This window comes from Psammomys obesus, unplaced genomic scaffold (assembly GCF_907164565.1).
Source record: "Psammomys obesus unplaced genomic scaffold, mPsaObe1.curated_primary_1811, whole genome shotgun sequence".
NCBI classification, from domain to species: domain Eukaryota; kingdom Metazoa; phylum Chordata; class Mammalia; order Rodentia; family Muridae; genus Psammomys; species Psammomys obesus.
In genome coordinates this window covers 33,016,003-33,042,041 of record NW_026585895.1, presented here as the reverse complement: position 1 = coordinate 33,042,041, position 26,039 = coordinate 33,016,003, and the positions used below count along the sequence as shown (strand labels likewise).

The following is a 26,039-nucleotide window of genomic DNA, read 5'->3' as shown; positions in this document are numbered from 1 at the left end:
GTGTGTGTGTGTGTGTGTGTGTGTGTGTGTGTGTGTGTGTGTGTGTGTGTATCAGTTCTCCACAGCCTGAGAGCTTTCAGCCTGTTCTGTATCTGGTTTTAAAAGTGCTTATGTGGGTAGCATGCGGGTGGTTGACATGTAATTCGTGGATTCACCATGCCTTCTCATCTCCCCAGCTTCTAGCTTCCACGAGAAGGGACTACGAGAAGATACAGGAGGAGTTGACACGCCTCCAGATTGAAAACGAGGCAGCCAAAGATGAGGTGAAAGAAGTTCTCCAGGCCCTGGAGGAGCTGGCTGTCAATTACGACCAGAAGTCGCAGGAAGTGGAGGACAAGACCAGGGCCAATGAGCAGCTGACGGATGAGCTGGCCCAGAAAACGGTTGGAGCAATAGTGTTAAATGGGGCGGGACTACTTGTTGATAGACTTATATAGGAAGGCAGTTGGCTGAATGCTTATTGCTGTAAGACTCAGATTGCTCTCTGAGGCCTCTCCAACAGTCCCTTCACCACAGACTGCCTGTCACAGCTGTTTCATACCCAGGAAATTGATAACATCAGCAAGAATGCTTTCTGGAAATAGTCAAATGCAGATTCTAGATCCAGAAAAAGCTCAATGAAAAATTTGACTTTCTGACTCTTGGCCCCAGGCAAGATGTTTAAACATCTTGAGTATTCATTGCTTTAACTGTCAGAATGGCAATATTGTGCTTCTTGGGTGGCATGAGTGTTGGTGACAGTTTGTGTAAAGTATTTAGTAAGGACCTGTGTGTGTGTGTGTGTGTGTGACATAGGAATAATCACCAGTGAATAACACTGAAAGCACTGTGTTGAAAAGCAAAGTTGAGGGCCTACAGGAGTTAAGCATTCCATTGCTTGCGTCTTGTTGAATGATCTTGCTCCCCACTACCCACCTTGTCCTAGTTTCATGAGGCCAGGGGAAAGCCTGTTAACTTGCTTCCAGCCAGCATATTGCGGTATTTCTGGTTCTTCCCGGAGAGACGAAAGCTGCGGGTTTTACTTGGTGAGCTAGTGGCAGGCAGCAGGACCAGTGAGCATTCTGTGATATGGCTGATGCCATGGCCTTTGCGGCCTGGAGATGGCTGATGGAGAGGTGGAGTGGCTGCGGCTGCTGCCCTTGATGCCTCTGCCTAATGGCCTGGTGTCCTGGGCTGTGCTATCCCACTGTTCTGAAACATCAGTCCTGGACTCTCAGAGCAGGTGGTGAGGAAAGCGCTGGCTGCTGGCAGTGGAGCAGCCGGAAGTGCAACATGCTCTCCACATCCTACTACATGAGGGAAGAAAGGTCTTCCGAATGGCTTCCCAGAGACAGGACTGCTGTTGCTGTGGTGTTAAAGAAGCTGAAACAACCAGTTGGCTATCTAAGTCACTGGAGAGGCACTCAGAGAGAGCACCTGCTCCCCTTGAGCTCAGGATTTTCCTGGGTTCGTACAGCTGGTCCTTTGTGTTTTGTGCATCTCAAAGCAAGGCAAGATTTTCCACAGCACGCTTCTCATTTTGTGTCTAAGCAACTATTACCAGACTGCTTCAATACACTATTTTTGACGAATTGTAGTGGCTAGGTGCAAATGCCTTTGAATTAACTTGCAAGGCCCGGGGAGTTAGAGAGCTTGCTACCGCATTGGCTGAGTCAGTATGGAGATGTTGGGAGAGGGCTATTCCGTTGCTTTTGGTAACAAACGTGGAGGGTAGAAAAGAAATTAATTTGATGAGGTTTGGTGAGAAAACAGAGCTTTTGCTGTTTATGAAGAAGCTCTGCTGTGGAACTTGAGTCATTTTGCCGAATGACAGTATTTTGGCTTCCGTGCATTAGGAAGATGTTTTAAGTTGTGTTCTATGCTCATTAATGTTCGTCTGGGCTGTTGATTCCAGACCCCATTACTCAGGGATTTGGAAGTGACCCAGGGAGCAGATTGTTGTTTGACCAAGGAGCTGGGGAGCCTGAAGTAGAGCAAGGGGGATGAAACAACACTTGGTGAGTTAGAAAGTGTGACTAAGTACTGTAAACATACTATAAAAAAGTCGACTCTTGTGCCAGCGTGTGCACGTGGACGCCAGAGGTCAGCCTCCAGCACCCTTCCTTGGTGCCGGCCGTCTTGTTTTTTTTGAGACAGTCTCATTCTTCTGGAGCTCGCTGAGTATGCTAGACCGGCTGGGCAGTCGGCCGCAGGACTCCTTCCCAGTCCTGGGTAACAAGTATGCACCACCAGAGCCAGATATTTTTATATAGTTTCCGGGAATCAGACTTAGGTTTTCATGCTTGTTCAGCAAGCACCTTACTTTATTTAATAAAAATCCTTATTATTTTTATTAATTTTGTGTTCGTGCACCATGGTGCATGGTGGAGGCCAGAAGACAGTTTTCTGGATTCATTTCTTTCCTTTACCTACTGAGCTGCCCTCTGGGGCCTGGCTTCAGTTTTAGTAACTCACTGTGCTAACATGGAGATTGCCAACTGAAACATACCTGGTTCTTAAAAGATAACATCTCGGAATTAAGTTCCTCTCTCAGAGAGCCAAGTGCTGAGCAACCTCTGGGCCTTCCAGGTTCACTTACAACTGGGATCAGAGGAATGATCAAAGAGCTGGGTCAGGCGTGGGCGCTCACACTCTGGAGGCCAAGGCCTCAGGTAGGAAATTCACGGGTCGCCTTGATAACTTGCGGTTGATTTTGTTCTCCAGACGACACTGACAACCACACAGCGAGAGCTGAGTCAGCTACAGGAGCTTAGTAACCACCAGAAGAAGAGGGCCACGGAGATCCTGAACCTGCTGCTGAAGGATCTGGGCGAGATCGGCGGGATCATTGGGACCAACGACGTCAAGACTGTGAGCCACACTTCCATTCTCTAGTTCTGCTCCTCTGACTGGCGTGACGTGAGCCAGGCTCTGCGACACCTGAGGCTCGTGGCTCTATTCTGCAAGTGTGGCATGCTGGGAGATCCTTGAAGGCAGGAAAAGAAGAGCCGGGGCATGAATCGGGTGGGATGGAGCAATTTGTCTTTCAGATCCGGGGAGCATCTTCCCGTCCTGGTTGGTTTTGTGCGACTTGTTTTTTTTTGCCTCGGCCTCACTTGCAGTGTCCGTACACTGGGGCTCAGCTGAGGGAAGCTGTTGGCCAGGTCTCAGTTGTCTGCCCCTTAAGAACTTAACGTGGTGAGAATTCTACAGCCAGGGGGTATGAACTGGAAAAGCTTCCAGCTGAAAGTTATAGGCAGCTCACAGTGGCTTAAAGAGTAAACCACACTTAATTATCTGCAACAGGCAAAGCTGGGCGCCTTGTTAGTCGGCGAGGTCTGTATTGCCTGGGGCTAATTAGCAATATAGACCCCAGGCCAGCCGATCTCAGACATACTGAAGTAGAATCTATCTTTTAAACAAGAATCTCCAGGTGACTCATGGCTTACTAAAGTTAGAGAAATGAAATTTGTTTCATTGAAGTGGCTCAGTAATACAGAGGACGAGTCATTCTGCTTTCTTTCTGGCTGTCCCTAGCCTGTCTCAGTTTTATATCTTTAAGCATTTGCTTCATGTAGCAAGATCACTGCTGTAGCACCAATCATCACATCTTTACTCAATCATGCAGTGTGGCCTCAACCCTGACCACTTTTACCCAGGAGGGGACTGTATGCTGGAAATTTCCAGTAGATGGAGCTTATTCTGGCTGGCCAGGTATAGGTCATAAAGGAGAATAATGTTCCCATGAACGGCTTAGACCCTGGAGTTATGCATACTGGTGTTCCTGAAGACAAGGAAGAGAGAAAAGTAGGGAAATATTTAATGGGATAAATGTTGGCTGAAATCAACTGTACGCCTCCGAAGCATACTGTTGCATTGTGTCCTGAGGATGGCGGTCACCCCCAAAGTTCATCCCTCACTCCAGTGCAAGTGCCCCACAGTTCCGATGAGCATAGCACCTTGGCCAGAGTAGTTACTGTGATAGTTGATGACACTGGGCAGGGAACAGGGTTCCTTAACCTGCTGCTCATGAACCTGAGAACAACATCTTTTGAGTGTAAACATTTTACCTCTACCCACTGGTCCTTCAGAGAGAGCTGGCAGTGATTAAACACTGGGAACCCTGCCATCCCCTCTGGGAGAACAGAAAGCAGCTGCTTGGTGCCTCGGGGCTAGGCTCAGCATCTGGGGCATTTCACCTTGCAGCTCAGTGTTTCGTGAGTCCCTGTGAGGGAACGTGTCAGTGTGCAGCACCCTCAGGCCCCGCCGGCTTGGCCGGTCTGTCTGAGGGGCAATTTTTAGAGTCGTATGGTGGTGTTGAGCAGGGCAGTTCTGATGCGGGGCTGATTAAAGGCCTCACACGACAAGGGGGAGCTGATTTATGGGAAGCTGGAGGCTCCTGCTGCCTACCGTAAGGAAAGGTCTTTGTTTGTTTTTTTAAGGAAGGGTCTTTTTAAGCGAAGTTGTAACATGGAGCCGATGAGCAGGCTAGTGAAATCAAAGTGTGTCTGTGCTTTGCCATTAAAGGTCCTTCCTGCCAGAAACCAGAAGTATGACGGGGAGCATTTAAAAATACTTAATTGGATATTTTGAGATTATTTTTAGGTTCCAGACACTGCATGCCCTAGTTAATTCCATTGACGACTCTCTGCGTAGATTGTGGTATTCTCAAAGTCTTGTTCCGTGCTGCACCAATGACAAAAGCTGCAAGTGTTTTCTGCTCAGTGTTCCCATGCTGTTGCATTGTGGGAGGGATGGAACGAGGAGCCATGTTGGGAGGCAAATCTCAGGCACTCACAAACCCAACTTAAGCTTAGCAAGGGCCTCCATGAAGGGGAGTCACGGTTGATAGCTGTAGCTTTCCCCACTGTTAACATGGTATTGTGCTGGAGTCATTGTTAAGTATCGTTGAGTTCTTTCTTTTCTTTTCTTTTTCAGTTTTTTTGAGACAGGGTTTCTCTGTGTAGGCTTGACTAGACCAGGCTGGCTTCAAACTCACAGCGATCCACCTGCCTCTGCCTCCTCGAGTGTTGGGATTACAGGCATGCACCTGTAATTGTTGAATTCTTATAAGGTTAAAATCACAACAGGCATGCAGAACTGTCTACTTCATATATGCTACCAATATATTTAAGGCTCATACCCAATATTGTTTTCTCAGCCCTCAAATGTTTACACAGAAAAATATGTGATGAGATAATGACAGAAGTAATAGCATGAGGAGGAGGGGAAGGGACAGGGGAGGGGCAGTGAGAGGACACTGTGGACGTGAGAATCTAGAGTCAAAAGTCGTTGCCTTCATCTGAAGCTGGCCTTCTTGGGTTAGAAGCTGCCGGGACATAGTCTTCCTAAGGTGCAAGGCTGCTCTCTAGTGGTCAAATATAACACACACAAAGCTACTGTCTTCATGGCTTGGCTTGTGTAGCAGGCATCTCAGCAGATGGGGCTATCCCCAAAACCTCATATATCTGTTTTTTGGTTTCCAGTGGAGCTCTGAAACGTAGAAACCGGATATGTCTCATTCAGAAAAACCTCTCTTCTCAATATAAGTTTAGGATTGTTTTTTTTTACATATCTTAATAAGTAGGTTACCGTGGAAGGGCAGGTGTGAAAAGGCAAAGAGGAAAGAGATTGACAGCAACCGGTAGCTAAGCAGGGAAACCTTCACCAGGAGGAATGAATCGTGCATTCTCAGGCATCAGAGGTTCTGTTGGAAGACTTTGGAGAGAGTCTGTTATGTTCCAGCCATTGCACATGGACATTGGGCTTCTCACCACTGTGGACGGTATAGAGGAAAGAACTAAAATGCTCACTGAGTTTCTGTACAGGTGGGGACACTGGCTCTCACTGTTGTAGACATGCAGGGTAAGGCTCCTGGGAAGGTTTCTCCTTTGCACATTCTTCCATAGTTTCTCTTCCTGTGTCATCCCTTCTATCCTCCAGTCAATTGTAAGGCAATGCATGGATTACTGAGGAGTATATTTGATGATGGCTTTGATGGGAACTTGCTCAGGTGTAGTCTCTGAGGACTTCGTGTTCAGCTTCCCCTGTGAACAGACTTCTTGCCAAAAAGCGAGGGATGTCTCCAGGACCCATAGTCATGTTTCAGGGGGTCCACGAGTTTCTCATGTTCCCTCCTGTGCTCAGCTGGCAGATGTGAACGGAGTCATCGAAGAGGAGTTCACCATGGCACGCCTGTACATCAGCAAAATGAAGTCAGAGGTCAAGTCCCTTGTGAACCGTAGCAAGCAGCTGGAGAGTGCCCAGATGGACTCCAACAGGAAGATGAATGCCAGCGAGAGGGAGCTGGCAGCTTGCCAGTTGCTCATCTCCCAGGTAGGCTGTCTGTCCATCTCTGTTCACACTCATCTATTGGGATCTGTTGCCTCCACGCCCTTCTTGGGACTGATGGTGTGTACTGGATGGAATCTGTGCCTAATTCAGCCTAATGTGAGCGTGGCTTAGGTTATCCCACACACATCCTTCTTTTTGTCTCCTTAAGACAAAAATTTCACTTTGTAGCTCAGATTGACCTTGAACTCATCCTCCTGTCTCAGCCCCACTCCCTCACACCCTGCTTTGAATATGGGCGACAGGTGTGTATTACCTAGGCTGGTCTCTGGGTTTATCCTCAGGGCTAGATTTTGTTGGGTAAATTGCACAAATCCCTCAAGGCTTTCTATCTTCAAAGCATCTATCTCCACTTCTCTGTCCACGCATGGGTGACTATGTAGCTGGGCATATATAATGTCTAAGTCTCTTATCAGCTAAGAAGACATTGCTACACCTGTAAATCCCTACTTTAATTTAAGATGTGCTAATTAGAAACTGCTGTGTTGACGATGGTGACCAGGCGCTGTATCATTGTTTATTCACAAGCACACACAGCACTAAAAATTTCATGTGCATTTTTTGCTTGCTTTTTAAAAACTTCTGTAGGCAGGTTTCATTCCTGTTCGTAAAGATGTGATTGTGATTAAGCATATTTTCCCAATACGTGATGACGGAGCTGAACATAAACCAAAGCTTGTGTCCTGGCTTCCTAAGCTCAGAGCATGTTTTATTCCCATTGGGATGGTGTTTTCATCTCCGGAAGGTGGTTCAGAGGACCATGGTGCAGCTCCGGCTACCCTGACGTCTAAGCTTACTGTTTGGGTTTGAGATTCTGAGATGGTGCCAGGGTGGGTGGGTGGCTCACTGGCTTGTAAAAGAGTCATTTGGGGAAACAGGTACCAGTGTGGACTGGCATGTCTAACAGTATCAAGAGGCAGACAAAAAAAAAAAACATTGTATTATGATACTCCTTTAAACATTAATAACATGCAGTAATAGGTAGAACTCCAATCTAATTGCTGAAAATGGATTCTATGAGTTGTTTTCTAAATTAAGTAAACTATGATTTAAAGGCTTATTCAGTGTTGGTATGTGATGATGAGAAATAACTTAGTAGTCCTTTTGAAAACATTTAGGAAACATAAAACCAGAGAAAAAGTATCTTATGTTTCTGTGTGTGTCTATGTGCACAATGGGAAGGCCAAAGGCTGACTTTGGGCGCGTACCTTCCTCTATCGCTTTCCTCTGTGTTTTCTGAGACAGGATATCTGTTAGTGATACTGACGTGTTGATCGTGTTTTGGCCTAAGTAGCTGGACCACAATGCCCTGGGGCCTGCCTGTCTTTGCTGATCCTCAGTCCTGGGGCTGCAGGCAAATGCCACCACTCTCAGCCTTGATTCTGGGGATTCAGGTGTAGGTCGTGTGTGTAGAACACACTTCTCCTCTCTGTGTAGCTCCCTACCCTGTGAGTGTCTTTTCATCCAGGAATTTTGTGTGTACTGCTTTTCATTGGTAACGGAGATGAAATTTTAAAGTTTCATAAGGTATTATAATTTCCTGATTAAAATAGTAAAAGCTCATGTGGAAACTGTTGGATGCACTATTACTTTACGTTATTATAAAATATGTTATCCAAACACCTGTTGACAGACAAATGATGGAGTTATGTGAAAGAATATTACATAGTACTTATAAAAACTCATAGAACTTGGGCATTTGGAAAGAATAATTATATAAAATTAAGTTAAAATGAAAACACTGAGTTTAATCTATGCCGTTTTATATCTTTGTAAAATATATCTTAATTTGTAAGACAGGGTGGTTTGTAGGTGAAATTCATACTGCATTTTTGCAGATTTGCTCTATATTTTTATAACTATACTGTCATTAGCAACAAGAACTTTTTTGTTTCTTTATCTGCAGCAAGACATTTTTAGAATTTGTAAAACTTGAGGGGAAAAGATAAACATTAAAGAAAGGTACAGCTCAACCCTAGTTTCTAGGTCACCTTTGAGACTATGGCACGAGTTTGGGAGGTACCCGTAATCCCAACAGTTTGGGGCTGAAGTCAGCCACAGGCAGAGCATCCATGGCCAGCAGCCCAGTACTTCCTGTGTCCAGCTGGACATAGCAGCTCCGTGCCCAAATCCCTCCTGCACAGGGCACACCAACATGAATACTCGGATCAGGTCAGCTGTGCCCTGTGCGAGTGAGTGAGGAGGAGACAGTGCAGCCTGCAGAGCTCCTGGATGAGGGCGTGGTTCGAACTGCAGTGCTCAGAGTGGGCCCTCGACGTGCACAGTAGGCTGTGAACTCTGCTCATTGGAGCGAGTGTAGCCAGAGGAAGGTTTAGGAAAACTCACTCTCAAGTGTGGGCTCCTGGCTTCAGAGTGACACTGACTGCTATCTGAGTTAAAATTAGGATGCTGAAAAGTTTGGAAAAATCTTCCTGTGTTGGCACTGAGTGCAGCTTCCCACGGGCCTGCTTTATTCTCTGCTACAGTACAGAGTACAGTACAGTACAGTTCGGCCATTGCTTCTTCTTGGAGGTTTAATGCTAACAGAACCTTGGCGCTTCATTTTCTGGTGTGGTTTAAGGAATCTAACGGTATTTCTCACTGAAATTCTTTCTTCTTTGTGTGTTTCTTCCCCCCCCTCCCAAAAAAAAAAGCTGTTTTTCTCTCTCCTCCAACTGAGTTGCTGAGGAGTTCTATCATCAGAATTCATTCTGCAGGGTCTTCCTGCCTAAACATGAGTCCCCGGATCTAGAGGGAAACAATCTGCAGATTCCATCTGCCCAGAATTCACCATTATGCCTGTTCAGCCAGCTGAGCCCCCGCCCATTTAGTGACTCATCCCACTGGTGTTATTAAGTATCTACTCTATACCCTTATGAGCCAAGGGGGGAAAAAAAAAGAGCTGTAAAAAAAGTCTGAGGCCTGGTAAGAAGCCAGCCAGGACATGTGTGCATGTGTGAACAGTGCTGGCATACAGGGAACTGTTCAGAGAGAGGAACCTTGAGATACAAGATCTCTAGTGACCAGAATCTGTGAATTGTGCGTGAGGGCCAGAAGAAGAGCAGATGTGCTATTTGAATCTACAGGTGCATGTCCAAAGGATGAGGCCTTTAGCTCTGGATGTTTCCTAGCTCCTTCAGCACACATCCTCCCCCTCCTCCTCCTCAGGGTGCTGGGATTGAATCCAGGCAGGTGCTGCAATATTGAGCCACACCATTAGCTGCTCAGCTTTTACCATGAGGAAGGAAACAAGGGTAGGCTTTGGTCTCCACATGAAGGGGAAGAGCACAAGAGACATGGCCAGGCAGGATCTGTGGAGACTAAAGCTGCAGAGTACACGAAAAACAAACAAACAAACAAACAAACAAACAAACAAAAAACCAACCAACCAACCAAACAAACAAACAAAAAAAACCAGAGACCTGCCTTGGTCCCCAATTCTGAGTCGCAGGCAAAGGACAAAGGACAAGCCATTCCATGGTGAGGTCTCTAACTTGTTTTTTCCTATTGGACAGCTCCAGGTGAGCCTAGACCACCACATACTGGGTACTCACCTTTCCTTCCGATCTGTTTTTTTGCTCAAAGCACGAGGCCAAGATCAAATCTCTGACAGACTACATGCAGAACATGGAACAGAAGAGGCGGCAGCTGGAAGAGGCCCAGGACTCACTGAGTGAGGAGCTGGCCAAGCTCCGAGCCCAAGGTAAATATTGACGCCTTCACAGGTGTCAGACACTTGGCCTAAGCCAGGCTCTAGCTGGCTGAGTCCCGATGTTTAGTTTTGTTCAGTCACAGCATTTCTATGTCTGCTGGGAGCCACAGCATTACTGAAAGAAAAAAAAAAGAAAAAAACAAAAACAAAAACGATGCTAGCCCACTGCATATCTACTGCCTTTCCAGCTTCCCTCTGTCCACCCAGCTGACTTGGCCACCATCCTCTTCTTCCAACCCAGTTGGCCTCTAGTCACTCAGTAAAACTTGTCCCTATGCTTGTCAGATGCCTCTCTGCCTCTGCTTGTTTCTGTTGTGACTGCCCTGAAACAACCTAGTTAGGGACTGTGGCTAAGTCAATATGCCGAGGGGTCTCACTGCAGTCTTCTCTGGGCTAGCTACCCTGCCGTATCCCAGCGGTGATTCTGAAAGGCAGATTCTGTCTTCTGTCAGACCCTGTGGATCTTGTCTTGCCATGGAATTCTGAACTTGCATATTTTTTAAACAAGGTTTTCCTTTAGCCACATGGTATCTGACACACAGGAAATGCTTAATAAATGTGAGTAAACAGAGGCAAAAATTAGAGTGACAATCAGAAATGCAAAAACCAGAACAGGGTTTACAAACATTGCCACATGCAGGGTGAGGCCAACCATACATAGTGAAGGCTGAAGTGAAATTTAATTCTTTATAGAGTAGAGCAATTTGAATAACCCTAACAGTTCTGTGTGTCATTTGATCCTTGAATCTTAAGTATTTATTGCAAATTTTTATTTCATATTTTCAAAGATATAGTCTGTGTGTCTGTGTCTGTGTGTGTAGGTGCCACACAGAAGAGGGTGCTAGATGCCCTGTAGGAGAATGATAGGCATTTGTGAGCCACCTGGTCTGGATGCTGAGAACTGAACTCTGTCCTCTGGAAGAACAGCAAATGCTCTTAAATACTGAGCCATCTCCCCAGCCCCTCATCACAGAACTTTAGATTAGAAAAGCAAAATCAGGAATGCAGGGAAGAAGAAAAAAGGAAACCACCCAAATATCTAAAAGTTAATAGAATATTGGTCTTCCTGTTATAGACAAAGCATGCATGTGTGTAGTGATGGTTAAGATGAAGTGTTATAGTCTTTACTGAAGTTATTAAAAATAAATGGATCCTTGTAGTCTTAGAAATTAATATTTAAAGTAAAAAATGCTTTGTTGAGTAGTGGGATTGATGTCGTTATCATTTCACTTCTTTTATCTTCATATAAAGCTCTTTACTGGATAAATACTTGCTGCAAATTAAGGAGAAAGAGCTGTGCCATAGCCTTGTAACATGTTATTTTTGTGGTAAGAAATGAAGATTGAGAGTAGTGTATGCCACCTTAACATTGGGTGAGGGAAAGCTGAATAGAAATACAAACAGGGAGAAATAAAGTAAAACAGACTAGAGAAATAATGAGATAGATGCTACTGTTCAAATGACATTTGCTCCCTGCCTCCATCTCCCCACCTCTCCAGCTCTCTAGCTCAGGGTGCCTTTGCACACATGCTCAGGGAGCCCCACGGAGCGCTGGCAACAGCCCTGCCCACCTGGGGCCCCCTGGTGAATCCAGAAAGTGTTAGAATAGATTCACGTTTCCCTTATTTTCATCTTTAGCTTGTTTCCCTGCTCCAGATTCTTAGAAAATCAACAGCTACTCCTGGGAGGTAAATTAACTCCTTGTGGAGTTCTGCCAGTGACATGAACCCAGATGTTACCTCCCCCTCACAGGAGGTTTATAATCTGTGAGGCATGATCATGCCCGCACCCTCAGGGCCGGCTCCCAGAGGCCGAGTGAAAAGCGGTGCTAGGGCCATCTGCTTCTAGTTAGCTTCTTCCTTTCCTTGGTGCTCTCCCGGGGTTGCAGTCCACCTGGGGTCCCCAGCACCAGCCCAGGCCACAAGAGAGGTCAGCTGGAGGTGTCGGTGCTTTGACAGAGGCTTCCCCCGCCCCTGCATGCCATCACTGGTGGCTGGTGTTTGCCCTGTGTCGTCATGGTTTTGTTTTCTGAGTTTTTGCTTTGGGTACGAGTCCTGGTAGTTAAAACTTAAGTCGCTTTTACAACCTGAAACAGAAAAAATGCATGAAGTCAGTTTTCAAGATAAGGAAAAGGAGCACCTGACAAGACTTCAGGACGCCGAGGAGATGAAGGTGAGTCTGAGTGTACTTCATGTGCACACATCTGGCACAGTCTGTCCTCAGACCAGTGCCTGTCAGGGTAAGGCAGAGAGGAGAGGAACCACAGCTGGGTCTTCAGAGCAGCCCCCTTGGAGCCTGATGGGACTTTTCAGGAAACCAGAAACGTCTGTGAATACAGTTAGGTTGCCTTGATGTCTTTGTGTTTCCTGTTCCCGAGGAGTAAGTCACTTGTCTGGGGTTACTCAGATAGAAGGAGAAATGTGTGTCCTGACTGGCCTGGCCGGCAAAGCCCTGTAGCTCGGTGAGTGGTAGAAGGGCAAGGGCGAAGTTTCTCTGCAGTTACGGAGCCGGTTGCCTCTAGGGCCCTCTCAGTTTTATGACAGATCTGTGGGCTTTGCTGTGCTGATGAAGGAAGGCCAGGAGCTAGGGCACAAGAGCTAGAAACACTCTTCCTTTGGGGTTTTAACGTCTAAGGGAGGTTAGACATGGATCCAGCGCTTGTCACTGAGTGGGCAAAGCGCTGACAAACTGACGCCACATTTCTCCTGGCCTGGCTTGCAGAAGGCTCTGGAGCAGCAGATGGAGAGTCACCGGGAAGCACACCAGAAGCAGCTGTCCAGACTTCGCGACGAGATTGAGGAGAAGCAGAGAATCATTGACGAGATTCGGGAGTGAGTTGGCTAGGGGCTCGTGGGACATGGGCATGCTCAGGCCTTGTAAGCCAGACTTAAAGGACATGGCTTTTGGCCAGGGCCCCTTGTCTCCTTGTGCCTGGGCTCTGTGCTCTGCCCAGGTGGTGCTACCTCTGAAGTCTGTTCTCCCATCTGGAGCTCAGCCTGCTTGGGCTCTAGTATAGCGGTGGCAGACAGGCCTAGCCACCCCTTTGCATCACCCCAACCTGGGGCAGGATCAGCTCAGCGGAGACTCGACTTGGAAGATACATATCCAGGAGCCAGACAGACTATATGAAAGTATGAACAGAAAAAAAGGCTATTTCTCTCCAGAGAAGCCATTTGGCATCGCTGCCTCTTTAGCCCAGCAATAATGTACCTATAATCATTTAGTCACTTGTGTGCACATCTCCGAGACATATGCCAGTATGTGTCTGTGCATGGTAGATGTCACTCTACGGTGCCCCTGCTACCATATGGCATCGTGGTAGCTTCACTATGCCTTCTCAGAGTCTTTGGGGAATCCCCTGCTCCAGAGCACCCTTTCCTTTTCTGTGGCACAAATTCCCTAGCTACAAAGCTCCCTTCTGGGAGGGGGCGATCTTATTCTGGGGGCTGTTTATGAGCTTGACATAGTAGATCTCCCTGGGAGTCCCTGAACCCCTTTGTAGAGCAGCCTTTTAAGTGCTCCCCTAAAAGGCATGCATTACAAAGACAACATGTCTACTGAAACAGAATTTCACCTACTGCCCCTCCTCCAACTAGGGCAAGCTCCCCCCCACTCCCCCAACCCCTGTCACTCCCACTGCCACTTTCTATAGATGAAGAATTAGATATGGGAAGCAAGGTTGAATTATTTACTTAAGGTCACACAGCTAAATAGGAATCAGACTGGAGCTAAGCGTTTAATTCTCCAGGCTACTGATCCAAATCTTTTCAGAGTATGTGAGCTGCTTGCAAGTGCATTTGCATCTTGAGGGAGAAGGGGGAGAGAAGCAGGAGTCTAGGTGATGTGCTGGATCTGTGGAGTCTGCCTAAGGACAGGCCTCAGCATGCCCTCCTCTCCTCCTTCTGCTCCTGCTCTATTCAGACACACCTTGAGCTTCTCCTGGATATGACTCTGATTAATCCCTCTCAAAACAGGCTGCTAAAAGAGAAGGAAGAAGGAAAAGGCAGATAGAGAACATCAGTGCATGAGTTTTTAGACGGGGAGCTTTGTGGGCTTGGGCTCGCGGGTGCTCCTGGCTTCCTTCACAGAGTCCTGTGGTCCCAGCCTCATACGTGGTTTTATGAGCACTGACATGGTACAGAAGTGGACTAGACACTCCTGTCTTAGAGTTTCTATTCTTATGATAAAGCATCGTGACCAAGGTCAACTGGGGGAGGAAAGGATTTACTTCAACTTAACAGTGAACAGTTCACCGTCAGGGAAGTCAGGTCAGGAACTTAAGACAGAGGCCATGGAGGGATGCTGCCTGCTGGCTTGCTCCTCATGGCTGCTCAGCCTGCTTTCTTAGAGCACCCAGGACCACCAGCCCAGGGATGGCACCTCCCCCGTGAGCCAGTCCCTCCCACGTCAGTCATCAATTAAAAAACAAACAAACAAACAAACAAGCAAAAACCACTACAGACTTGCCCACAGGCAGGCCTTACAGAGGCAGTTCCTCAGCTGAAAGCACCTCTTCCCAAATGCCTTTAGCTCCTGTCAAATTGACATAAATTTGACCACCACAACCAGATGATGACTTTTCTTTCTGCACAAAACCTGAGCAGTGTTCTTCCTAAGGTCTGTGTGAATGTTCTCCGGACCAAGGGACTGCTCCTCCCCGCCCCCCATTGGCTGTTGTCCTCAGAAAGCGCTTCCAATACCTGGGGGGAGGGGGGTTAAAATGGCCAAATAGTTACCTGAGTAAACAGCTATTCTCTGGATGGTTACAGCAGCAGAACTTGTAACACACTCTTTCTCTCTCTCTCTCTCTCTCTCTCTCTCTCTCTCTCTTCCTCTCTCCTTCTTTCTAAGCATCACCTTTTCCTCAATGTCATTACATCCCTACAGAAGCCCTTGCACACAAACAAACTATAAATACCCCCTCAAAGCCTTTGTTTCATTTCATGCTTCCTAGCTGCTCCCCAGAAATTAGTTTTCACTTGGGCAGAGAAGAAGCTGTGAGGTTGTTCTCTGATCCCTCAAAATCCTCCCGAATTGCTGCCTTTATTGCACAGAACTAATGGGGCTGGAACAGAACCAGGGCTTTAGGCGGATGACTCACGTGTTCAAGCTGGTCTGGAATATATTGGTTTTTCCTCTCAATTTCAGTTTGAATCAGAAGCTGCAACTGGAACAGGAGAGGCTCAGCTCTGATTATAACAAGCTGAAAATAGAGGACCAGGAGAGAGAAGTGAAGCTGGAGAAGCTCCTGTGAGTGCTGTAAACCGACTTCTCATCCTTGGGGGGCCTGAGAACCAGCCCCTGTGCTGGATCCCATAGGATCTAGGTAGGTCCAGCTGTGCTAGAGCCCAGAGGTTCTGGCCAGGTCCAGCTGTGGTGCTGGAGCCCAGAGGTTCTGGCCAGGTCCACCTGTTTAAAGTAGCAGTGACTGTCTGTTCTCTGCACAGCCTTGTTCATTTCCCTTAGGTGCAAATTGCATCTGTCCCGATTCTGGTTCTCGCTTGGTGGTTCATGATTCCTTCCTGTCTCCCAGGTTGCTCAATGATAAAAGGGAACAAGCCAGGGAGGACCTCAAGGGACTGGAGGAGACTGTGGTGAGTCAGTTCCCAAATCAGCTCACTCTCAGAGGCCTGACTTGCTTGTGATCTACTGAGTTGTTATTCTAAAATTTTATCTGTGCACACCTTTCCTGCATAGCTTTTAGACACAAAGCATTCTGTTTCAGATGGGGATTTGTAGAAATCACTTTTAGCAGAACTAATTCATTGATTGATTAGTCAGGCATTTGTCCCATAATCCTGAAACACTTGAGAGCACCAAATACTAACCACAGGACCACGAGGGAGCATCAACACTTGAATTAAGAATTGAACTCCATTGTAGACCAGTCTCTGCCCTTTGAGACTCCACTCAACTTTCAACAGATATTTAGCAAGCACCCACGGAGGCTGACACTTGTCTAGAGGCTTGGGTATATCAGTACAGAGGTTAGGGAAGCCTGTCCTCTAGAAACTGACCTTGACAAAGTGAGCTGAGGGGAAGAATATTCCACGAGCAATTACCTGTGGCATGTGGTGGTGATGGAGACATCAGTGTGTGACTCCATGAAAGAGTAGAGGGCAGACACAAGAGGACAGCGCCGGAGCAGGTGCCTCGCAGGAGGGCTAGAAAGAAGAGCAGGAGACCCCGCATGCCTCTGGAAGGGTTCACTATTTGAAATTGCTTTTGGGTTTCTCTGTGCTGTGCCTACAGCTACTGGCTTCCTCTGCCAGCCTTGGTTTCAGTGGCTATGCAGGACAGCAGTACATAGTCACAGTTCATAGCTGTGGCTTATCACAGACTGTCTGACAGCATGATCTGGTGAAAACGTGTTTTGGCTTGCCCATGTTTAAATTCATCGGCACCTTCTGATCCCACTCATGGGTCATGTGAGGCTATGTGGGACAGAGCCCGTCCCCAGCAACCTAGGGACTCAGGCTGTGGGCAGATGGCTACTCCCATCTGGAACTGAAGCTGCATGCTGGCTCCTGGGCCAGCACATGCTGCTCCTCAGAGGAATGAGGACACGAGCCTTTGGGACAGGGGTCAAAGGCCTGTGCCGACAGGAAGTTGGACCTTTCAAGGGTGAAGTCTATAGGGAAAATAGACTCAAAACCATGAGATTGCTTCATCTACATAGTTTAATAAAACAGTGCAGCCCATAACTGAATGTTCTTACAGAATTGCAGGAAAATGTTGAACATTGAATTTCACTAGATTCCTGCCATTGGGGATGTGTGATAATTCGGATTATTCTCTTCTTGCACCGCTGTGCAGCCATGGATGAAGACCATGTCCCCTTGTTTACTTTCAATTTCTCTGCTGTGCTCACACACACCTTGCCCATGTATTTGCACATACAAATTGTCATCATACCACACACTCACTTTCACAGCATCTTCTGGGCCTGGCCACATGTCCTGATTGTCCATTTGATGTTCATATTTGTTCCTAGACACTTACAAGTGCATCATCTCACTAACGATTTTTCTCATTCGAACACATTTTGTTCATTCACACAAGTTGTGTACTTGAAACTCACACTTGCCTTCTCTCATTCCTCACAGACCAATATGCACAAATGCTCAGTAAACTCAGACATGTGCACATTCAATCAGAGTCACAGCTCACCCTCACATAGTCACTCTCATGGGTCCTTTCTCTCTCACACACATGCTCACACATACACACATTCTCTCTCTCACACACAGTCCTTTTCTCTCACACGTACTTTTTCTCTCTCAAACACACACATCACACATAATTCTCTCTCATGCACACAATCTCTCCCTCACACACAACACTCTCCACTCCTCTTATATCCACATACACCTCTTCTTTCTCCCACTCACAAGCTTCCTTGTCCCTATCCCTGCAAACATAATCAATGAAGGATTAGTTGCCAGTTCCTTTGCCTCTTAGGTGCTTGAATATGTATTAAATGGCATGTTTTCCCGGTAGCCTCTATCATATCCTCAATTATTTTCTCTCCTTCCCTCCCCCAAGCTCATTTCTTAGTAATCTGGCTGTGCCTACACAGGCTTGCTCTCTCACAAACTGTCCCCCCTTACACACGTGTCCATCCCTCCCCCACACAAGGACAGCCCCCCTAACATGGTGGCTCCTCTTCCTCTTTTCCTTTTCCCCGCCACCTCCACTCCCCTTCCATTAAATCCAAGACTGGATTCCTGCAGTGTGTGCTGTTTTGGACTTGAAAATTTGCCCTCAGCCTTGAACTTCTTCTAAGCTGAGCTGTAGATATCCTTCAGAGACAGGCTTTTGCTGTCCTTGGCTGTCCATTGTGTCCTCAAGGCCCTGGCGTGCAAGCCTGAGTGCTGAATCTTGCTGCAGACTGGCCATCCGTGGTGTTCTTTGGCTCACGGCAAGACACAGCCCACTTCCGCTAGATCCCACCTCACGCCATACTGACCACCTCTGTAGTGCCATCCTCCACCATGATAGAAAGCTTGCCCCAGAACTCTCACATGGGGTGGAGTGGGGGTGGAAGTAGCCTTTGATGGCAAAAGAACTGAGGCCAGTTAGAGGTTGGAGAAATGATTGTGAATGTGATTGCAGCAAGAAGCCAAGTAACAGCTGCGCAAGCATCGATGTACGGCAGTATAAAGCATCTAACATGCCTTTGACTGCCCAGCCAGACTGTGAACATTGAGAGAAAGGGGCCAGCCAGCTCTTTGTTGTATTTATGTCCTGAGGAGAGGTCTGGCATCTGGGCAGGGTGTCAAGCCTTCTTCCATCCTTTTAGTGTCCTCGTGCTTTTCACTGGAAGATAGTAACTGTGATGACAGTGTAGGCAGAAACCAGAGATCTGAGGCCGAGGGCAGATGCAGGGCATTTGCAAACATTAAGGGATGCTGGGACTGAACTCCCTGCAGCAGGGGTGTAGGGCAGCCTGGAGAGTGGCGAGCACTCTCTGCACCCCTTCCGAGGCCGTGAGGCAGCTCACTGGTACCGTGGGCATGGTATTCATAATACCAGACCTGTTTGGCTTCCTGCAGAAAGCGACTTACCTCATCCAAGGATGCAAAGGACTTTAGGTGCTTTTTACTTCAACACAGAATTGAACCTAATAATAAGACCTTAAATTATACAGAATCTTATTCCAAGAAAACCGTTTCCTTAACTCGGGGTCCTGTTTCTACCTTTTGAATGTAAGCCCCTGTAAGTTTCATCCCCGACATCTGTCAATTTTTATAGGTGAAAACATTGAAAAGAGTCTCCTCTTTGCTTCTAAGGAAATAATTTACATGAAATGAACATCTCTTGTAGAAAACATAGGAAAAGCCAGGTTGGAAAAGACAGGTCAGTAGCTAAGAGCACTTACTACTTTTGTAGAAGACGTGAGCTCAGTTTCCAGCACCCACCCAGGGTAACACATAACCACCTATAATTTCAGCTTCAGAGGATCCAATGCCCTCTTCTCAAATCTTCCAAAACCTGCATTCATGTGTGGAATGCATTCATGTTTGCGCATGCACAAACAGGAAATAAATCTTGAAAACAATAGGTGTGGCAGTGCTATAGCGGTGGACATCTTTAACCTGAGCACGTGAGAGACAAAGGCAGGAAGATCTCTATGAGTTCGAGGCCATCCTGGTCTATATAATGAATTCAAGACCAATCAGAGCTTCAGAAAATAAGACCCTGACTAAAATTTATGTATATAAATTACACACACACACATACACACACACACACATGCACACGCACACACACACAAACACATATGTTTATGTATGTGTGGAGACAAAAACTTGAATGGAATAAAATGCTTTGATCTTCTTGTTTTGTTAGCGAAGATCACCAGGTTTGGTTCTAGCCCTTGTCTCATCACTCTTATCTTTCAGTGTTCATAGAAAATAATCCAAAATGAAGGAGGGAATTGCCAGCTCTTGGGATATGGACTCATATTAGCCATAGTACTGACCGCTTACTGAGTCCAGAAATTGTGTAAAAGCTTTCTAGATCTTCTTGTTTGGCCTTGATGCCAGTGAGTCAAATTCTCTTCGCCTTCACCTTAAAAATGAGAGAACACACAGGACGTTCAGGTGACTTGCCCAGGGCTACCAGATGGAGAGTCTGAGAAGAGCCTCATTTATAGTGTGAGGCAGACATTCTTGTGGGTTAGTGCAGAGGTTGGGTGCAGAATCACGGAAAAAGGACAGCCAGTTTAGGTGAGAGAAACCATGGTTACTTTTTAATTTAGTTTGTTGCTATGACATGTCGTGTTTAGGTAGGAAGTAAATAAAAACAGGAGACCCCCATTCTGGCAGGTACCTTACTAGGCATTTTTGTTTGCCTCCCTTGAGAGTAGAGTACAGGAACTGGCTGTGTGTTCTGGCTCACAGCCAGTAGTTGAAGCCCCTGGGCTCCTGCACCCAATAGCAGTATGACTTGAAGAGAGGGATGGGCACAGATGGTACCTTGGCACCAACAGTATCAATGGCAGCTCCAGCAGCAAAGTAACACCATCAGGGGGGCTAGTGACCTCTAGAGCAAATGCAACAGCACTTCAGTCTGTCACCTCGCTGACGCTGCATGTGAAAAATCTCTTCCAGTCTAGAGAACTCCAGACCCTTCACAACCTGCGGAAACTCTTCGTCCAGGATTTGACCACCCGGGTGAAAAAGGTGAGTCCTGTCATTTCTGCACAGGTTGAGGAGAAAAGTCAAGGCCATGAGGCATCATCTTCAGCTGAAGTATCACTTGCTCAAATTAAGGCTGGTTATGCTTAAAAATTAATTGCCTCATGCCAGAGAATGTTATTAAAAGAATGTGCTTGGGGCTGAAATTACTTGGGAATATTTTACCATCTGATTTTCCTTCTCAGCAAAAGGCAGTTATAATGCTGTTCCCAACTGGCCTTTACTTAAGATGACACATATTTATTTATCTGGCCCTGCTGTGTGAAAGTCGCTGCTTTGGGCCAGAAAAGTCTGGAACATTCTTGTCAGAAGACAGCATGGTCCCAGAATCTACAGAAGTGAGGTGGCCAGAGCCTCATGTCTGTCTGTGGAGTGTGCGGGTTGTGTTAGTATTGACTTTGTACTTGTTTACCCCAGACTCCACGGGAGGTTCTGGCCTCCCTGAATTGCAGGTGTGGATTTGGGTGTATTTACAGGGCTGAAGAGAGTCGGGCATAACTGGACAAACTCTCAGAATCCTGGGAGATTGTCAAAACCTCGGGTGAGGACCACAGTCTAACAAAGCACCAGGGCGGAGGATGAGGCCAACCTAGATGTGATGGGCAGGAAGGGCACCTGATGAGAGCTTGTGACAACAATGAAGAAGACTCCTGTTGTTGGAGGAGAGGGGGGGATGGAGTGCTGGCCCTGATTTCATTTTATAAAACTTCCTAAGGATGACCTACTTTTAGACCTCCAGCCTGTAGGCCTCTGGCAACTGCATCGGCCTCACTCGGGAATTTGTTCAACTACATAAACACACCCCAGATCTGAGAAGTCAGAGACAGGGGTGGGCTCAGCAGTCTGAGTTTTAGTAAGTGTCCTGGGGCTCTTGATGTACATTCATGCCTGAGAGTTCCTGTTTGGGGCTGAATTGATGGTAGAAAGCATTTCCCTGCTGGAGAAGGGTGATTTCTCCCACTGTCACACCAGACAGACGTGTTTTGCTATTTCTGAACTTCAGGCTGTGTTTCCACATGCATTTCCTAATTTATCTGCGGCACCTTGCTTGTCAAGCTGTGGTACTGTTGCCAGTCTGAAGATCTGATAAGTCTGAAGGATTTTCCCAGCACCTGGATGCCGTGCGGAGGCTGAGACTGAGTCACTGAGGAGCTGCATAGCTTTGGGTGTTTAAGAGACAAGCAGAAGCCATTAGGATTTCCCAGTGGCAGCAGTGACTGTGGCTGACAGGCTTGGTAATTTCTCATCTGATCCTGATGGCTAAACTAAACTTGAGTCTCATGCTTATTTTCACCCTGATTCTTCTTAATAAGGTGTGAACACTTTCTTTTGAAAAGAGAAATCTCTTTACCTGCAGGGAAGATGTACATTTCATTAGAGAGAAATGTGTGCAGCATACAAAAGCAGATCTGAAGGTATCCTTATTCCAACACTCTGAAATAACTCTTCCTCACAACAGTTCAGTGGAAGCCAAGGAAATGTATCGGGAAGCCCACGGAGTAGAAACTTTTACAGCATCTCTTTATTTTCCCGTGGGATTGTGGATTTTTCTTTTTCAAGGCGTTAATGTATTGCGAACATGTTGTAGGTGAGTGGGGAAGCAGCTCATGCCACTAACTGTCTTTTGTGGCTACAGAGTGTGGAACTGGACAGCGACGATGGAGGGGGTAGTGCTGCCCAGAAGCAGAAGATCTCCTTCCTGGAGAACAACCTGGAGCAGCTTACCAAGGTGCACAAGCAGGTCAGTGAGCTCATTGCACACGCGCGCGCGTGCGCAAACACCCACACACCCGCCACTTCTGCTCTCTCTCGGCCATAGCCTGGCCTGGTCCGCTGCAACACAGAACAGTTCTGATATTGGATGTCTGTACGTGGTCAAAGAACCTGTGTACTGGAAAAAAAAAATGCTGGTCCTTAGAAATCCCTGGATCTTGGCAGGAATGGTGGCATGTACCTGTATTCCTGGCTACTAAAGAGGGGGAGGATCAATCAAGTTTAGGTGCTTAAGACCAGCCTGGGCACCATATTAAGACCCTGTCTCAAAGTGACCAGCAGAGGTAGATCTAGGAGGAGTTAGGGCAAGGAGTGAGGAGTAGACATGATCAAAATACATTGTACAGTTTCTAAAAGCATTAGTAAACAAAACAGAAAAATAAAGCCCCATTCCTGTAGCCTTAGTAAATTTCTTTATATATGAAAAACTTCCTTTGGCTAACAAGATGGCTCATTACATAGTTGCGTGCTGTGTTCTTGATGATCTGATTTTGATCCCCAGAACCCACAGAGTAAGGAGAGAAAACTGACTTCTGTGCGCTGTCCTCTGACCTCTACATATGTGCCATAGAACATATATGCCCGCACATACACAATGAGACAAGAATATATATATATATATATATATATCATATATATACTTATATATGATATATATATATATCATATATAAGTATGTGTGTGTGTGTGTGTGTCTTTACATACATATATATAGAGACACACACACATATATATGAGAGAGAGAGAGAAAGCCTGACTTTCTTTGATGGAATCCATTTATAGAGAAGGAAAGAGGAGCTCTCTAGGACTTAGAGAGAGTAAAGTGTTGAGACTTATGTTTCCATCTTGCTTTCATTCCACGTTTGGATTCTGACTAGCCTTGTGCTCTCCCATGATATGTCTGAGGCATCTTTGTAGAACTGAGGTCTCCATAGAGTTCATGTGCTGAGCAAGCTTGTTCCGGTCCCTTATTTTATGGCTAAGGAGACATTGCTTCATTTCATAGATGGTATGGCGTTTAAATGAGAATGGCTCACTTAGTCTCATATATTTGAATGCCTAGTCATTTGGGAGGGACACTATTTGAAGGATTAGAAAGATTAGGAAGTGTGGCCTTGTTAGTGTAGGTGTGGCCTTGTTGATGAAAGCGTGTTACTGGGGTGACCTTTGAGGTTTCAGAAGCCCATGCCAGGCCTAAGCTTTCTTCTGATGCCTGTGGATCAGGATGTAGAACTCACAGATACTTTTGCAGCATCCTGTCTGCCTCCATCATGACTATAATGGACTAACATCTGAAACTGGAAGCAAGGCCCAGTTAAACACTTTCTTTTATAAGAGTTGCAGTCATCATGGTGTCTCTTCACATGAATAGAAAAGTGACTAATGCAGGTGGGAACCCAGAGACAGGCATTAGCAACCTCTGAGATCTGTTCTCCTCATCCTGCCTTGTCCATCTTGGGTGTCTCCTAGGATCATTGTCCTGATATCTGTCCAGAGTGACAGTGAGGAGTAAGTATGTTCAGTATACCAGTGTTTTAGGCAGGCTGTTTGCCTCCCTTCTTTTCTATAAATGCCTGTATGTCTGTGATTCTTTCCAAGATTTGATATGGAGTACAGATGGTCTAACTCTTCAGGCCACAAGGCTGAGGGCATATCACTTCTCTTTGACTTGTTAGATTTGTTTCTGTAGGGCTGATGATGACATTTTCTCCAGAAAGAAGATGGGAGATCAACATAGTGAAATCATTCAAGCAAACTGATAATGAGAAATGCAGAAGCAAAGACTGCTAGGCATCTTGAAATCTGGCTCTGCAACTCATTATTTTATTCATGAATTCAAGGACTATTTATTAAAAGCCCAGTCTGCCAGGCATGGAGCTGCTGCTGGCATAAGCAAAATAGGTCAGAAAAGCAGTAGCTTGCTTTGATAATACTTCTTCTGATTTTTGATCTTTTCCCTGATCCATGCACATCCCTGGGCTCCAGCCATGCCAGCAAGCTAGGTTGGGCAGGTCCCAGGCAAGCTGATCCACAGTGCCGCACAGCCTCTCCTTCATGATGATTGCTCTCATCTTGGGGTGGTACAGCCTGCAAACTTGCCTGTTACTTGGTGATAATGTCAGTTCTTGTCACAAAGGTATTTATGTATCAAGCCTGCTGTTCTTGGAACCCAGGGTAATTCAAGAGAAGCGATTAAGGACAATGACTTACCTCTGTGTCCTCAGCTTTGAGACAAGTTAGGGAGGGGGGAGAAAAGCAGGAGTCTGATCCAAAGGAAAGAGACAGATAAAACTATGCCAGACTCTCATCCTGCTTTTTTAGTATTTCATAAACTTTGTATCACTTACATTTCTCATCCTTGTGACCAAACACCTAACAAGAAACAGCTTTAAAGAAAAGAGATTTGTTCTAACTCTCAATTTGAAAGTACAATCCTTCATGGCAAGGAATATATGGACACAGGATTAGCTAACAGTTGTGGGGTATTACTAGAGTTTGCAAGGTACAAGCCTGGACCTTTGATCCTAACAAGCTAAGCTCAGCCACTGTCATCAATAATACCAATTAAAATGACGAGTCATGAAAGACAGAGAGAGATTTATCCAGTGTGGTCACATTGGGATGAGGAACAAGCACAGAGGCCCAGTGACCCCTCGAGTATGTGTCTTTGGACTTACAGGTTTAGGTTTTAGTGAAAGGCAAGAGAGATGTATAACTAAGCCGCCCTAGTTAAGGTATTGGTCCCACCCATCACTGACACCCTGTCTCTGTCTCTGCTGCTGGTATTGTCTTGAAAATTATTAAAACTGTGTAAAATCTCTACCTGAGAAACAAGATCCTCCTCTGAGCAGCATCTGGCTTTCAGTCTTTCCATTTCCCCAGCATGAAATTTCTGGAGAAATTCTAAATTCTTGGGGAGCTTTGCCTCAATAGTCTAGTAACCAAAAGAAGGGATACAAGCATCTCTCTTAGGTCTTCACCCCTGCCAGGATGGCTACATGGGAAGGAATTTGCTCACCATCAGGCAGATCAAGAGATGAGAGTTGAATGTTGATGCTCATCAGGCCCTCTCTTTTTTACTTTTCCCTCAGTCCAGGCTCCTGTAGGATGATGACACCCACCATTCAGGGTGGGTCTTCCCACTCTCGGGAAACTGTCAAAGATACACATAGCTCTATGATTACAAAGACAGTCAAGTTGGCAGCATCTACATCACTCAGCTGACCACCCAAAGAGATCAATTTTATCTTGTTTCTTCATTTATTTTTGTTTTATGTGAATGGGTGTCTTGCTTGCCTGTATGTCTATGCCCTGTGTACGTACCTGTTGCCCAAGGAAGCCAGAAGGTACCAGATCCCCTGAAACTGGAGTTACAGACACTATGAACCACTATGTGGGTGCCAGGAATTTAAACACTATGGGAGTGCAAGAATTTAAACACTGAACCATCCCTACAGTCCCCTGATCACCTTTAAAGCAAAGCATTACATCCCTGGTCCTTAAACATTCCTAGCCATCTTATGATACAAATTGTAATCAGTTCATCTCCAGGAATCCCCTAAGTCACATATTTTGAAAGCCCAAGTTTGGAGTCTGCCCTGAGACTCAAGGTATTTTAACTGTGATCATCTGCAGAGGGAAAGAACAAAACAAACGACAGTACATGTGTTTCTAATATGCAGTGGCACAGGATAAATATTCCTAAAAGGAAGAAACAGTAGGAACCCAGCAGAGCAAACAACAAATGCTGTTGCTCCATATCCAGTATCTTGGTTTTGTGATAACACTTCTCTGCTCCAGTGGGCTTGTGTAGTCCCACCCCTCAGGCTCTGTTGCCATGGATACATGTGCATGTGCTCTCTCTCTTCCCTTCCCTCCCTCTCCTCAGTACCAGCACATTTCTAGATTTCCAACATCCGCATCTACATTGCGACTTGGGCTTCACCTTCAAAGCCCAAGTTCCATGCAGGTAATACATGTTGCCTTAGTGGCTTTTTGGAACACTGATGCAAGCGTCTATG

General features: G+C 46.2%; 1 protein-coding gene across 1 annotated transcript in view; it reads left to right on the top strand.

The window, feature by feature from the left end:
• Kif5c (kinesin family member 5C) overlaps positions 1-26,039 on the top strand; it is a 148,363-nt gene that overhangs the window by 102,599 nt on the left and 19,725 nt on the right. The window contains exons 14-23 of the mRNA XM_055600296.1: positions 177-383; positions 2,704-2,850; positions 6,127-6,315; positions 9,916-10,033; positions 12,138-12,214; positions 12,764-12,873; positions 15,191-15,292; positions 15,576-15,636; positions 20,158-20,229; positions 21,881-21,985. Of these exons, the coding sequence (XP_055456271.1) occupies positions 177-383; positions 2,704-2,850; positions 6,127-6,315; positions 9,916-10,033; positions 12,138-12,214; positions 12,764-12,873; positions 15,191-15,292; positions 15,576-15,636; positions 20,158-20,229; positions 21,881-21,985 (1,188 nt within the window). The remainder of the gene's footprint in view (positions 1-176; positions 384-2,703; positions 2,851-6,126; positions 6,316-9,915; positions 10,034-12,137; positions 12,215-12,763; positions 12,874-15,190; positions 15,293-15,575; positions 15,637-20,157; positions 20,230-21,880; positions 21,986-26,039) is intronic.